Source organism: Apteryx mantelli, chromosome 10, assembly GCF_036417845.1.
Source record: "Apteryx mantelli isolate bAptMan1 chromosome 10, bAptMan1.hap1, whole genome shotgun sequence".
Classification (NCBI taxonomy): domain Eukaryota; kingdom Metazoa; phylum Chordata; class Aves; order Apterygiformes; family Apterygidae; genus Apteryx; species Apteryx mantelli.
In genome coordinates this window covers 6,080,459-6,096,272 of record NC_089987.1, presented here as the reverse complement: position 1 = coordinate 6,096,272, position 15,814 = coordinate 6,080,459, and the positions used below count along the sequence as shown (strand labels likewise).

Sequence of the window (15,814 nt, the reverse complement as noted above, 5' to 3'; positions counted from 1 at the left end):
AAATGAATTAAGCGCTATGATTTGAAGATGTCTAATGTATAAAGAGAGACAAAAACTCTAAACCTTAACCTCTCTTTAGAACATAGGTCTCTGTAAAATAGGTAAGCTTTTTTCTTTTTTTAAATAAGAGTGAGGAATAAATCCTATATTTTAATCAGGATTAGTGGTCTTCTCATTTTCATCCTCGTTTGTGGCTTGGGTTCATATATCCGATGCAGTGACTTGAAAGAATGGAAGGCAGATGTTTTGTGCTTGAAGAGAAGTATAAATTATTGATCTCATGTTCACAGGGATCCTCCTAGTAAGAAAAGGAAAATGGAAACCTCCATACATAATCAGCAGTTGGCAGAGAAAGCAAATGAAGCATTCATCAATACACACAACAGTAATCCTGGCACTCGGGAACTGGACTCATCTGAAGTGAAATTAGTAGCCCCTTTTGAAGGCTCCTGCAGTTCTAACTTTGTTAAGCAAATGCAGCCAAAATGTACACCGAAGATGCTTTTACCAAAGCCCAAAGTGGCTTTGGTTAAACTTCCAGTGATGCAGCTTGCTCACTTGCCTGTATTTGTATCTGCCACAGACTCTTCTGTGAAACCTGTTGTAGTGGCTGTTGATAATCAAGGGTCAGTTATGAGTACTGTTCATTTATTGCCTCAGTCTGTAGGAATTCTGATTCCGGCACTGGAGGCAGAAACACTTGTATTTAAAGACACTATGCCTGTTTCAAAAGTGACAAATTCTGGTGATAATGAACCAGTAAGTACTGGTGTACAAGTTGACTTGGATAAGGTTACATCAGCTAACACAGGACAAGAGCTGGGGAATGTTTACCACAAGAATAAAATTTCTTCCATAAATGTACAGACTGACTTATCTTATACTTCACAGAACTTTGTACCAACTGCAGCCTGGACTCCCGATTCCTCTGTATCCTCTTGCTCTCAGACAGATCTGTCGTTCAGTTCACAGGTGTCATTACCCATCAGTGTACAAACACAGACACTGCTGCCTGCTTCTAAACTGACTTCATCCATAGCTGCTCAGACTGATGCTTTTAGCCAGGCCTGTTTTCCAACGTGTGGTATTTCTAGAGAGACTCAAACCAGTCGAACGCAGAACTCTGTGGATGGAAGAGTGCAAATGGACCAGGCTGTAATGTGCAGTGACATCTTTGACAATGTTCATTCGTCATACAATGTCTCCACTCAGATTGGGCTTCCAGAGAACAATTTAATGACTGCAAATATAGATGAAAGCTTGCTGCAAAGAAGTAATTGCAAGAGCCTGAATCAAGATACAGTGAAGTCAGAATCCCTTATCAGCTTCAATACACAGACTAATATACTTCCACCTCAAAATACAATGGATAATCAAACCCAGACAATGGACTTACTAAGTGATCTGGAAAACATCTTTTCAGGAAACATGTCTGGCCAGACGCTGGATAATCGTGGCCTTTTGTCTGACGCTAGTTCTAATGCTGACACACATCTGCCATCTGGCCCATCGCAGAGCACAGGAATAGACTTTGATATTGAAGAGTTCTTTTCAGCATCCAATATCCAAACTCAAACTGAAGAAAGTGAACTTGGTACCCTAAACTCTGAGCCTGTTTTGGAGTCTCTGGACATCGAAACTCAGACGGATTTCTTATTTTCAGACAGTGCCACACAATCGTATAGCTGCAGAGGAAATTCTAACTTCTTAGGTTTGGAGATGTTTGATACGCAGACACAGACAGACTTGAATTTCTTTTTGGACAGTAATACCCATCTGCCTTTAGGCAGTATTCTGAAGCAGTCTAGTTTCTCCATGAGTACTGACTCATCTGATACGGAAACCCAGACGGAAGTGTATCCTGCTACTAAAAATATACCTAGCCAGAACATAGAAAGCAAAGTCCAGTTGAATAGTGCCGAAACACAGACTATGGATAGTTGCTTTGAGAACCTTGGGAATTTATTCCTTACCAGCAATGAGACACAGACAGCAATGGATGATTTTCTTCTGGCTGACTTAGCCTGGAATACAATGGAGTCCCAGTTCAGCTCGGTAGAAACACAGACCTGTGAAGAACTGTGCTCCTTGTTTCAGAGCTCTGACAAGTCCAGCCATTGAGCGCTGTGTAACAGAACTGTTTCCTGTGGTGTGAAATTAAGTTATTGGGGTGGGAGAGGTGGATTGACCAAGTTATCCACTTTGCGTTGTTGAATGTAGTTGTCATGCGCAGTTGGCTTGAGAGGTTTTTCATGCTGAAGGTACTCTGTTGAATTTGTAACTTCAACATAAACTACGTGGGCATAAATGTGTGTGTGATTTGTTTGTTTGTTTTTTGTAACTTGTTAATGTACATTTGAACCTTAAACTTTTGTGGTGCCTATGTTTTCTGCTCAGATTTCTTTGCAAAGCTGATACTGCTTTAATTTAAACTGAAAAACTTTTGAAGTTTTCCCCTATCTATTTATTTCTGGCGTACATATAGGGTTCCAGTGTCCTGGACCAAAACCTGGCCTGTCCAATTCGGATGCTTCCCTGAACTTATGGGGAAGGATTCTCTTAGTGTAAGCTACTTTTCTTTACTTTTTTCAGTAGCTTGTATTTTAAATTTGGCATGGATATGCCAATATAAGCCGTACTGGCTTCTTTTATTCTCTGCCTTCACAGCTCTTACTCCTGTGTAAGTTGGTATTTTCCAAGCACCCGTCCAACAGAGTAGATTTGATACTATTCGCTCAGTTGTAGATCTTTAGAAGTATCTATTTGTTGCCTTGTATACCACTTACTGCATTCTTCAGCAAGATTCATCTTTAGCTTTATTAATGTAGACTCTTGAATATATTTATTATTAAAAATATGTAGAAAGCAATAGTTTTTTTGTTTTTTTTCTCAAGTGGCACTGATGCCCCTTTGAAGGGTAGGAAAAGAACTGGGAATACACAGTTATAGGGAAAATTAGCATGCTGTCCTTTTAACTTGTGTACTAAAATATTTTTAGTCTTCAGGAGGGATTTGCTTAAATCGTTTGTGACTGTAAGACACTAATGTTAAAATGTGTGTGCCTGAAAGACTGGAATAACTTGGTTTTACTGAAATTCCCCTAGCTCTATCAGGATATAGCTTGAGAAATCTTATAATGGCTTATACTACAATTACCTTAAGAAAAATCTTTAGAAATGGGAAATTAAATTCTCTAAAATGCATCCTCACCTGGACCTCTGTTCTTGGACTTCCTGCTTCTGAAAAGCAATGCCAGTTGGAGCCTGTAGAAGAAAGCTGGGAGACCAGCTCACAGAAGCCCTTTTGGAAGAGGGGTGTCCTGCTTTTGCGCATTGATCTGCAACCCTCCGTGCCAGCAGCTTTTTGGAAAGTTTTCTGAATATAATCAAATTTAAACGGACTGATCTGTTGAAGAGAAATACATGACCTCTTGGATTTTTAAATTTTTATTTTATTTTTTATGTCTGTCTTACGCCTTCTACCAAGCTTGCAGTAGATGCAATTGCATGAAGAAAGTTAAGCCAATTGTGAATGTAACCTGGAATTTGGCTTTAACTGCTTCTTATCTTTTACTATAATAGCAGCAAAATGGAGGCCTCTGGTTTTGTCTTGGACAAGTTCTAGTTTCCATTACCTTAAATGACAAAAGCAATGTGATGTCGAGCTTCTGGGCCTATAATAGACCTTACTTCCCTAGCGTAAGGGGAGGGGTATTGGCTACCTGTTTGCTAGGCAGCCCATCTGTAATGTCTGTCCAAGCCTTAGTTTTGGAAGACTCGCTGTGCTCTGTGCTTTGCTTCGTATCCTCGGTTCAAGGATATGGGAGTTAGGTTACTCATCTGATGTAGTTGGCTTCTTTCGTTTGAAATGAGCAATACCTTTCAACTTCTTTGTCTCTTCCTACCACTGCTTAAATTGTCGTAGTTAAATCAATGCACTAATATGGTAAGAATCTCTGCTTATGCTTGAAACCATCTTTGTAAATTAGCCCAGAAACTTGTATCCTATTTTTCAATGTTTCTAGGTGAGAGCTTGGAGCCTTCCACAGTCTTTGGTTAAAGCAGCTGCACAAAGGAACCCTGTAGTCCCTCAGGAGTATAGCAGTTTGCTTTTGGTAAAGGAGTCTTAACTGATGAGGAGCAGAATTACAGAAGGTTTCAAACTGTAGCCGTAGCCACCTGAGATGCTAGCTAGCATTTCCAAAACTAATTACAAGTCAGAATGAGAATCACCTTGTTTTTAACATGTAAGCCAAAGCTCTTAACATCCGTGACTAGCAGAAAAAACATACAGTTTGGATGGACACAGAATCTTACAATGTGATCATTACTCATTTATTCTATTTTGTAATTAAAAGTGTTTCTGAGCTTTCTGTGTTCTATTAGAATACAAAAATACCATTCCCCACCCCTAGCTAAATTTAAGTAGGTTAACACAGTATCACAGTACCATGAAATTATTTAATGAAAATGCAGCATTAAGAAAGCAGTTAAGCATACCTGCATTGCCTATGGAATTTGCTCATTTTGACCAAGATTAATTTTTTCACAAATTTGATTCCATGTGAGTTGTTTATAAAAGTCAAACAAAAATGATAAATATACATATATTAGAAAACACTTTGGATTCTAGATTGCTAGCACATGTCCTCGTTTAGGATTTATTAAATATTAAAAAAAAAATGCAAAGACTGCAATCAGACTGTTCATAGTTCTGTTGAATTCCAGAGTGAACCTAATGAAACTTGATCTGAAATATTGTTGCTAAATACTTGTAATTCTTCAAAATTAAATGGTTTCTTCTTTCCAAGAGCTAGTTTTCTGTTTTGGCCTTTGTTTTATAGAATTAACTTTAGTCAGAACTATTTCTTAATAGTAGTAAGATTATATTTAATCTTCTTTTTTCTGTAATTTGTCTCTGATCTGATTTTCAAGGCACTGTCTCTATTATATGAGTCAATAGTGACTTGTTATTTTGCTAATTCTCTTTTATATGAGTAGTCTATCCTCTACTGCCATTTGAACTAAGATACAGAAAAAGTAACATCAGATTCTCCGTAGCCTTTTAGCACAAATTTTTATTTAGAAGCGATAACTAATATTACTTGCCCTTACTCTTTGCACTTCCTGCTTAATTCTAAGTTACGCTGTGATAGATCTCTTACGCCTGTGTAATACTACTCTAAATTAGTCTGTAGTTTTGTAGGCTCATTTGAGCTTTTCTTTATTATTTAAAGAAAAAGTCAGTCCAAGATTTACCAATATGTATCAACCTGCTGCTTCACCAAGTTCAGCGGTTTGTCTCTGGGAAAGATAGTAGCCTGGTACTTCAGAGAAAAATGGAAAATGCCTGGAGAGGCCGTTAACAAGTTACTGCAATTGATAGACTCTTTTCAAAGACTTCACTGGGCTTGTGGTTCATTTGGTTGTCAGAAAAAGCTTTCCTCATCTCATGCCCAGAGAGGTTGTGGAGTCTCCATCCTTGGAGCTATTCCAAAGCCTGGACACGACCCTGGGCAGCGTGCTGTAGGTGACCCTGCCTGAGCAGGGGGGTTGGACTAGATGGTCTCCAGAGGTCCCTGCCAGTCTCAGCCGTTCTGTGATGCATTCAGTGTACTGTGATTTCAGCCGTACTGAGACTGCGGTGTTCTGTGAAGAGCGAGCGGGTCAGGAAAGGTGAATTTGCTAGCTGTGCCATCTAATGAATCCAGCTTGCTCTACATAATTTCAGAATAAACATGGCATCGGTCTCGTACAGTTCTTTGGATAGATGAAGATAAACATAACAGTGGCAGATATTCTTTAATAGATTTTTCGTGATATTTAAGAATAATGCAGTTATGTATACATTTAAGTTGTACACTTAAATTCTTAAATGTAGCTTTCTGGAAAAATGGATACATTTTATGCCTGTTTGGTAGAGTAGTACAGTGGCAGATGTGAGCCTCCATTGGCTATTTGCACATGTGTGTTTATGCAAAACTGAGTAGATTGACTTGAAACTTCTGGCTTTTGAGAGAATGCTGATTGTTATAAAAGGTAAACACATTCTGTTTTCAAGGTATATAAAAAAAATCAAATTAAATATAAGCAAATCTGGGACACGTTCCTTTCACAGTCTATGAGAACATACGCACAGAACAACTGAAAAATGAGAGGTCTGTCTTGTTGCCTTCCATGTTTGTCACTTCATGCTCAAAAATTGTTTAACAGTGGATGTATGTTTCTACTTATATTTGCATCTATTTATGCTAATATGCTTGTAAATACTTCTTCCTGCTTTGGTACGGAGGGAATCCTCCCCCTCAACTCTTCATGCCAGCCTAAGAGATATTGGTAGTTTAAAGTCAGAGTTTATTAACCCCGTATATTCTTAGCTATGCAAAGTCGTGTCTAGAAAATTTTCTCTTCTGAAGCGTATGTAAGTTAAACAACTGTAAAACAAGCCTTGCGAGACCTCTTCTGATTTTAAACAATTCAATCAGGGTCTGTAATTTAACAATATACTTAACTAATGCTCCTTAACACAATTTTATTCCTAGGCACACTCTCAGTCAGTTTTTCATTGACAACAGAAGGCTAAATTTCCCTGCTACCCATATGTACCTTGAGAGCGTAGAGGCAACAAAACCAGCTTTCCTGTGAACAAAGATAACTGCCTTCCACTATTTGCAGTCCTTATCCTGCTAACACATGCTCACGTGCTTAGAGTCGGATGTGAATTGATTTTGGTGGGACTAAGGTAAAAAGATGTATGTGTTGGCAGGATTCAGATCTAAGGGTTTTTTGTTAATAACCTTTCAAACATTGGGTAAGTAAATTATAAGACTAATATAATTACATACTGAATCAATATAAGGTGCTCAACTTGCAAAAGAATATTTGTTAATGAAATGACAATTCAGAGGTGAACCAAACTTTTATTTACCTTTATCACTAAGGTGTACAGCTTCCTTTGCTTTAATCTGTTGTTGACATGTTTTTTTAAAACATGTTCTTAATGTACAATTTACTGTTCCAAATACATTCACACCAAAACATTGCTAACATTGTGGGCCTTGCAGCTTTTTCATTCATGTTTGTTATAAGGTGCTGTTACGCTTGTGTTCCTAATAGAATAGATCTACTGTAAGCAGGCTTCCATTTAGGATTTTATATGAACACTATGAGGATAGGGTTGTTTAATGGTAGCAAGCTGCTTTTCCAATGTGTTGTGCAAACTTGCAACTTCTGTATTTTATTTTTTTAAAAGGTTGATGTGAATCAGAATTTGCGTGCTTGAAGGATTTGCTGCTTAGAGCATGACTGAATTTTCTTGTTTAAAATGCCATTGCTATGCAATGAACAGAATCAAGGAGCCACATCATTCAACTCTGTATTGCCTTGCAGTCAGGTTGATGTTAGGTTTGTCTTAGTGTATGTGACTCTTCCACATCACTAAAAATGTAATTGGAGAGCCTTGAAATAATGGAAATTCCTGAAGGAGTTGCTGATCTTCAGTTAAACAACAGAAGTCCTTTACTTCTGATTTTTTTTCATATACTGGCTTTTTAGCAGTATCTTCAACATAACTAGCAATGGGATGTAATAGATGCCTTGTGATGATGTAAGCTGTGCAGCTCCCATTTCACCATGAGTGATGCTTTACATGCATGCTTCAAGCACTCGCATGCAGAGCTAACTTGACCACACTTCTATATACACAGTGCTTACAAGTGCATCTGATAAAATAAAGCTAGATATGAAAGATAGCCATATTTTTCAGCTTACAGAATTGAACATTGATTGAAATGATCTAATTTAAACTTTTAATTATTTGGAATGGATGAGTAATAAGTCTCATGGGAGAGTCTTTCCCAAAGCATGGGTGAGCCAATCTCAATAAGGCTGAGAAATGTCCTTAAAATGTCTGTCTTCTCATCACTGTTGAGATTTTCATCTAGTGGAGAAATTTAGTTTCCAAAGGATGTTCTTGTTCGATTCTTGCTATTTAAGCCAATAAACTTGCAATGAACAGAAAAAAGCAAGTGTTCTTTTCTTATACCTATTTTACAAGTGACAATCCCAAAGAAGGAATGTTGTCTTAATAATTGTGAAACTTTTAAGTATAATGCATGCAAAGAAAACCCTGTGCCAAAATACTGTTTATTTCTCTCTATTGGAAACTGAAATGTTACATAAAGCTACTAGTAAGTTATTCACAAGTGTTGAAACATTTTGTTCACCAGTGAAGCACTTCTTTACTCCTGTAAATTATACATATTTTGGAATAAAGTCAACTTCAATCTATTTTTGTCTTCTGTTTTAATGGCTGTGATCTCCTGCCTACAGAGGCATGGGTAGGGTATACAGTGCCTATTAACAAGTGCCATCCATCACTCCTTAACATCACATCTTCTGAAAGCTAGGTGTCTTTGGAATCAGTAGAGTTTTTGTAATCTAAAAATGTCTTTAAAAGTCAGTGCTTGATCTCCAGAGACTGCAAAACCCTATGTTTTCCAGCATAGTCCTACTTGTCAATGAGTTATAGGAAGTTTAAACTTAGAACACAAATAGAATCAGATTTAACAAGATGCTACATTTCATGACCCTGAAATAAACCTCCATTAGGGAGATTCTCCATTTTAAGTGAACCTGTCGTAGACTTTGGTACTGAACCGCACATACACAGATAAGGCTCTTTTGACTAGCTGCATCCAGACTGGCTGCACTCGTGATGCTCCATCCCAAAGCGCTCAGCAGTGCGTTCATAAAGAGACAAGGCTTTCACAGTGAAAACTTTAATCTTTAATTACCTTGTATGCAAAATGGATACCTCTAGAGTTTCATTTCGCTGACAGATGCCTTTCCTCTGCAATAGACCCTCAGGATTGAAGGACTGCTTTGCATTCTTCCTCTGCCTTACCATCCATCCCATCCCTCCCTTAATTTTCAAGATCTCTAGGGTCATAAGTAGCATCAGGTAGAAATTCAACTGCATTATGCTGATTAGTTTTCAAAGTATCCCACTAGAAAATTACAATCCTATCTAATAGTTCATATTATTTTGCAACATATTTTGTATAACTGAGAAAACAATTTTTACCATTGTGAATATAAACAAAGCTGGACTAAGCTGATTTGGAGCATGCATGATACTTTATCCCCTTTTATCCTATGCAGTCCCCATGCTTAATCCCATCATTTTCTATTACCTGGAGGATATAGAATACTGATTTCTACTCTTACCCTGGTATCTTGTCAACTTCCATATTAATTCCGAGTAGGTGAAGGAGCAGATGCTCAGTGACTGGAAGTTCACCTGTACTGTTGCAGTGGCTACATTCAAGACAACATTCCCTGATGCAGACCAGGCTGCTGGGTTTGGTCCCGTTATGCTCTGAGTAAGTATTTGCATAAGGCACCATTCAACCATAGTGGTAGCGAAATATGGAAGATGTTTCCAGAGAAGCATAGGTATCTAGAAACTAAGTTCCTGTTCAGAGCATTTAAAATCATCTTTCAAATAGTCATGTGCATAATATACTGCCTATCCTTATAGGAATGAAATAGTCCTATTCCTGTTACAGGAATGACATTCTGCTTAGGTTAGGCAGAGTTATTTCAGGCTTTGGATTATTCGAATAGAGCATATTTGGCCTGTGAACAGAAGTCTTTGACAGACTGGCTTCATGAAACTTTCAAAAGTGGCTAGACAGTCTAAAAGGCAAGACAGAAATTTTGAGTCTTGATTGCTGAGGAAGATAATGGCTGTTTGGAAATCAGTGAAGCCTCGTGTACTTTTTGAACTACTTTTTTGTGGGTTTGCTAATAACTCACTGTTATTTCTTCTGTTGGCAATGAAACCATCCCTGACTGGTTTGTGTGTAGATCCTGAATTTCCTTCACTTAAAGAAATTGCATGCTGGCAAGCAGATTGTCTTCCGTCCAAACAACGGAATTAAAGATAGAGGCACGTTTTCTATCTGGCTCAGGGATTTGCTGCCAGTGACAGTGAGTCCTGTGGAATGAGTCCTCTGGAAATTTAAACCTAAAACAAAGGAAACAAAGGAAAAAAGAAGGTTGTTGATTTAACTTTTGGGTGTTCCATCATTATATTATTATAGTGTTGTCAGCAATTCCCTTTTCACTTGCTTTGTTTTGGCACCTGGAATACAGGAAGCACTTTTAACTGCTGTAGCACTTAAGTTTATTGCCTTCATTCTCAAAAGAAGAATCTAAATGTAAACGAGAAGCTGTTGTTTCCTGTGGTAGAAGAGCCAATGTCTTCGAGGTCACATAACTTCATTAAGATTATGATGACTGAAGTGTTGTGAATTCAGTCTTTATATTCTAGGCCTTTAGTTGTCAGCTTTTTGGGTTGCCTTTTATTGCATTCCTTTCTTGGAAAATTCTTATTTTTGTCCCATAAAGAGTAAGCAGAATGTAATTTGCCATTATCCCTTTCTTCTTTAAAGCCATTTGTCAAGGGAGCACAATGGAAAGGTTTGCTGTAGCAGGCTAGAAGTGTTCCCCTCCTGCAAATGCTATTTCTTGCCGAATTGCTGGAGACTATCTTGCAATTAGTTTTTAACTGATCTCTTGTAAACTTGGCTGATGGGGCCAAGTCTCCACAAGCTGCTGGAACCATGTTTGTATGAGTATGTAAGCAAAAAACATTGGCAGACAAAATTGTTAAACTTATTTTGTATCTGATGGCAGAGGAAAGGAGCACCTCTGCCCAAGTTTTTTACATGAAACAAAGTATAATAGGTCTATGTAAGTATTAGTGGATTTTTCCAACAGTAAAAAATAATCACCTATACCCTTAAGCAAGTGCATTAGTGATCCCGACACAGGTTTTCACATTCTTTATCAGACCAAAAGAGTTAAAATGATTTTTTTCTATATCCTTTGTGAATATTTTTCAGCTCTTTGGAGAAGTTCTAAATTGGCAATTTACATCCATTTCCACACATGCTCATGAAATTACACTGAAGAGTCCTATTTCACAGGCCTTGTAGCAATAATCTAGAAGTATGACTTGGAAGTAGCATCTTGTATCAGTTTGTAGTAAAAACTCTTCCTTCTAATCAAAACAGATTTGGCAGTTTCAAAAATGTTAGCAAAAATCTTTATCTGGTATGAAACACTGAAAACCATGGAAATAAAGTTTATAGTTTTCCCTGTGAATTCAGATTTTTTCCTATGGTCTTAAAGAATTTACTGTCTGTCTGCAGCGGCTGCCAACTTACGATTACTATAATGAACGTGTTTGGCTCTGCTTATTTTTAGGTGATAAAGCAGTGCATTTTTCAGTTTTCACACTGAAGCAGCAATATTTTCAGTTGTTTGAATGGAAGAGACCATCTTCCCTCCTTCCAGGCTATGGAAATTGTTATTAATTTCACGGGCGCATATACATTTAAATTTTCTACCTAGTGGACTGGAGACTGGAAACAAGTATATATGCACTTGGATGCTTATTCTGGGGCTATTTGTGAAGGATCCTTCTCTTGTGGAGTGTATATCTTATATCTAAATACGAAGCACAGGATGGGGAAGGATGTTAACTTGGGGGAAGAGTGAGGGAGAAGGAAAGGGGACAAAGAAGAGAAGAAAATCACATGTTAGAGGATGTCTCTGTTCTGCCAGAATGATACTGCAGTTGTGTAACTGTAGCATTATAATTGCATAGCAGTTATGCCAAACTTTCTATTCTGCAAGTTACTACAACAAAAAAGTAAATGTTTCCTGGAAATTAACAGCTAAGAACTTGACTCCAGATAATCATTGGCTGAGATTTTCAGTTATCCAGGGTATTGAAAGAGATGAAGGATGCATATAGATGTTAGTATCAGCTATGACAATCGGTTTCTTCTACAACAAAGTATGACTGGAAATTAATATTACCACTTACCCTATTTTAAAATCACCCACTGCTCCATTTCTAACTTTAATATCACGAAAACGTCACATACAAAAATTGCCTTATTGATACATTCTTGTTAAAATATTTATAAATTGACCTTGCAATATAAAATACTTAATGTATTTTCCAGCGACATTATGAAATCTAAGTACTTCATTAAGTAGTAGAAAGTGTTCATTTTTACTGTCCTGTATAAATTTCTATTTAAAATGATTTTCTGGTGATGAATCTCATTTTCCATATTTCAAGCTGATGCATCACTGTGCTTATCAAAGATCTATAACACGACTGCTATATAAAGAACTATTGTAAAATCTTAAGAAGTCGCCGAGTGAGGGAAATTCTGCACTGGGGAAAAGGGGAAATCTTGTAGCTACTAGTTGGATAAAAACACTGGGAAAAAAGAGATCACTGACAAGAGCGTTGAGGAACAATGTTCCACTACACTGTCGAGGTATGAATCAAGTGATGTTTTGTTCCCTTTTTGTAGGATAGTCCCATTATACATTTGGACAACGTAATGTATTTAGAATTATGCATTCTCTCTCTTGACTTGCAGCAGATTAAGAAAGAGGTATGAAAAATTTCTGTAATTTCAGATTGAAACACTCAGCTTTTGTTCTTCAGGAAAAGTGAAGAAATACAGATGAAAGACAGTAGTTTTAAAAGCACTTGCGAGCTTTTTCTGTCATAGGTGTTTATTTTGTTAGCCGTTCAGTAGGTGGCACTCTTCTCTCCAATACAGATACCGTATTTAGAAAAATCAAATTTACCACCAGAAAAATGGTAGCCCTGGTCTAACCTCCAGTGCAGGATTCTGCACCTCAAGCTGATATGCCACAGTATGTGCAGAGAAGACTTGTAACATAATTTACTTAAGCATTCCAGAAAACTTCCAGATTTCCTAAGCAATTTCCAGTAAAATTTGTATTAGGACACAATGCAAACTGCTGGAACTATTATTTAACACTTGTACACAGCTCCTACACGCTTCTCTAGAGGTCACTGCACTCCAGCAGTGGGTGAAGAGATGAAGCCCTGTCATCCTTCTCTTTTTTAAAGGAATAAACATATAATCATTTAGCCATTCTGCATAACAACTTTTTTTTACCTACACTATGCCTCTAGAAGGTGATTATTCTTTAGCTCTGATGTACAGATACCTGAAGATGAATAAATTGTTAATAAATTGATGCCAGAAAAATGCTGAAAACTTTACATTTATGCACATACTTATTAATAAAGAATTAAATCTGAAAAGACAATGAATTCCTGAATTTAACGCTCTGGTTTAAAGTGAAAACCTTATGCTATTGGGAGTCTCGGACTGGTATTATCTGTCCCTATTACTTCCAAATTTCCATCAAGGCATCAAAAGAGGGGAAGGGTAAGTTGCAGTGTATCTCTGTCCTGAACGCTAAGGAGCATGCTCTTTGTTGTGCGTGTGTAGAAGCTATAACAACCAAACTGCGGTTATCTATCTATCTATGGAAAGACTGTTACTTTACTTTGATTTGTAAATAGCTGTTATGTTTAACACAAACAAAATAGAATTTGATCTAAAAGTCCCCCTATTTACTATGAGATGAAACAAGGTCTATGTGTCTATTAAACAGAAACAAGCAAATAAAACATTACCAGGATTTAAAAAATAGGTCTATTTAAAACTATTAAGAACAAATAATTGTAAATAACTTCCAGTCCCACTACTGTGTGCTTTCCAGGTTATTTCTGCTTCTCTTTTAGGTACAAAATTAGCAAAGAATGTATGCAAAAGTCTGTTAAGTTCAATAGGATTTAAACACTGCTTAAGGTAAGAATATTCTTAAATACCTTGTTGAGTAGGCATGGATTTAAGAATGTTCTTAGTTAGGCATTGCTCCAGCGCTTAGTGGGATCAAATACCTAAATACCATGCTAGACTACACTAGCCATTCAGACTGCATCTGAATGAAGAGGTTGCAGTTCATCCCCAGAATAAGCTATTTAAGGCTCTAATGGGCTATCTAATGGTCAAGAAGAAACTAAACCTATGTGAAAGTAATTGGCATTCAGCAGCTTATAATGCTGTTAATAGCATCTACAGACACTACATATATCCAGATTGCTCACAAAGAAATCTTCATTTTTTTCCCTCAAGCAAACAAAAGGCATGAAATTACAATATAAAAATGTTAGGCCAGTCTAGATGGCAGCGTAGCTCTTGCAACACGGCTGACCAGTACGGAAGGTAATAGTCCAGAAAGAGGTGGGACCTCCTGTATTTTTGCTTCTTTTTCTTGCTTCACCTCAACATATCTGTTCCTGACACTGTTGGTTAAAGAGCCTTGGATATCATAATGTTTTGTATGTTGTATTCCTTCTGTATGTGGAAGCTGCTTACAGGCATGATGACTGTTCTTTTTCAAAGCGATAGGATTAGAAATGGTTGCAATATTTTTGTTTGTCGCAAAAGCACAATGCCACTGTGACTGCTCAGGATCTTCCTGCGGGAGTGAGACCTTTGTATGGCTTGGCACAAATGATGACGGTTCATGAATTTCTATTTTTTCCTTCACTTGATCATTGATGACATCAGTTCCCTTTTTACCCTTCTGTTCTACAGCTTTAGCATCCTGATTATAGGAAGCAATCTCAACTGAAGTACCATTGAGCATTTTCTGAGAGATAATAGTCGTCTTATTCTTCCAAGAAGGGTCTGAAGTATCATTGGCAGTGGCATCTTTCACGGGTGGAAATAGTAGTAAAGACTTTGAAGTCAAAGATCCAGAGCCATTTGGATTGAGCATATTAAGCCCCTGGGGCTTTATCTCTTTTTGCCTCACCGCTTCTGGATTTTTCACGTCTTCTAGGTTCCACATATAGTATTCTGTTATTGGCAGGTTCTTCTTCTCACCTTGGGATGTTTGAACAGGGTGTAACTTGCTGTGATGTACGTCTGTTTTAATGCCATCTGTTGTAGGATAACAGTTACTTACTAGAACGGGTTGAAATCTCTTCCTTTTCTGAAGCTGATTCAGCTATAGCATCTACACTTAACTTGCCGTCAGATTTTGACTGATTTCTTCTAGTCTTGACTTCTTGGCCTAAACTGTTGTCTGTAGACTGCAACATGTCTGAGCAAAACAGGCAATTGTTGACAGTTTCATTTGCCTTTGATTTCTTGGCTTGTTTTTGCAGCTGAAAGCAGGCAAATGGAGCAGTTTTACCCCAACCTTGCACCTGGTAACAGAGAAACATGTTAAATGTAAGATAACATAAAGCATTGTAAACAGAAAAAAGTAGCAGAGATATAGTCTTTGCTGATGTAACTGAACACTCATGCTATTCTGAATATGCTATTCAAGTTTTCTACCAAGCCTAAAATAACAAGTAACTCTAATCCTAACCAGTCCCATTTTTTAATATTGTAGTACTTTCTAATATTTCATATTCCCTCCCTAAGGAATTTCAGTTTTATCCTGAGAGTCTGAGAACAGACTAGTCTAACCTAACACTGTCCACTCCTGCAATGTCTTGGAGAAGTTTATGCATCTTTTCTTCACTATGGTATAAAATTGAGTATGAAAAAAAATCCCTAATCTATATAGAAGAATTCCAAAGTGATGCATTCTCCCTACTGCAAAGGAAAAAAGGCCTGGACCTTTCTGACATAGCAAATCAAAACCTAAGTAAAATTATGCTTCTCCCTTGCAGCAGAGCCTTCGAGGTAAGGCCAGGTACATCAGCTCACGTGCCGCGGAGCAGTGTTTGAAGCAAAAGCGTTTTACGAGTGAGGAGGTGTCTGCGGGAGGGACATCGTGACGCCAGTTAAGGCGATGGGAAGGAAGGAGGGAAGGAGGGAAGGCACCTCTTGGTTTAAAACACCAGCTCGAGAGAGCCGAGGAGGCGGGCGGCCGCGGCG

General features: G+C 37.7%; 1 protein-coding gene and 1 non-coding gene across 7 annotated transcripts in view; one reads left to right on the top strand and one right to left on the bottom strand.

Moving 5' to 3' along the window:
- ATMIN (ATM interactor) overlaps window positions 1-8,288 on the top strand; it is a 14,825-nt gene extending 6,537 nt beyond the window's left edge. For all 6 annotated transcript variants that reach the window (XM_067302440.1, XM_067302437.1, XM_067302439.1 and 3 more), the window contains one exon: window positions 291-8,288. In XM_067302440.1, the coding sequence (XP_067158541.1) occupies window positions 291-2,121 (1,831 nt within the window). In that variant the 3' untranslated portion in view covers window positions 2,122-8,288. The remainder of the gene's footprint in view (window positions 1-290) is intronic.
- LOC106483325 (uncharacterized) overlaps window positions 1-15,814 on the bottom strand; it is a 25,377-nt gene extending 9,563 nt beyond the window's left edge. Inside the window, exons 1-2 of the transcript XR_010885281.1 lie at window positions 15,761-15,814; window positions 9,228-15,132 (exon numbers count right to left, since the gene is read on the bottom strand). This is a non-coding gene — a transcript (uncharacterized protein). The remainder of the gene's footprint in view (window positions 1-9,227; window positions 15,133-15,760) is intronic.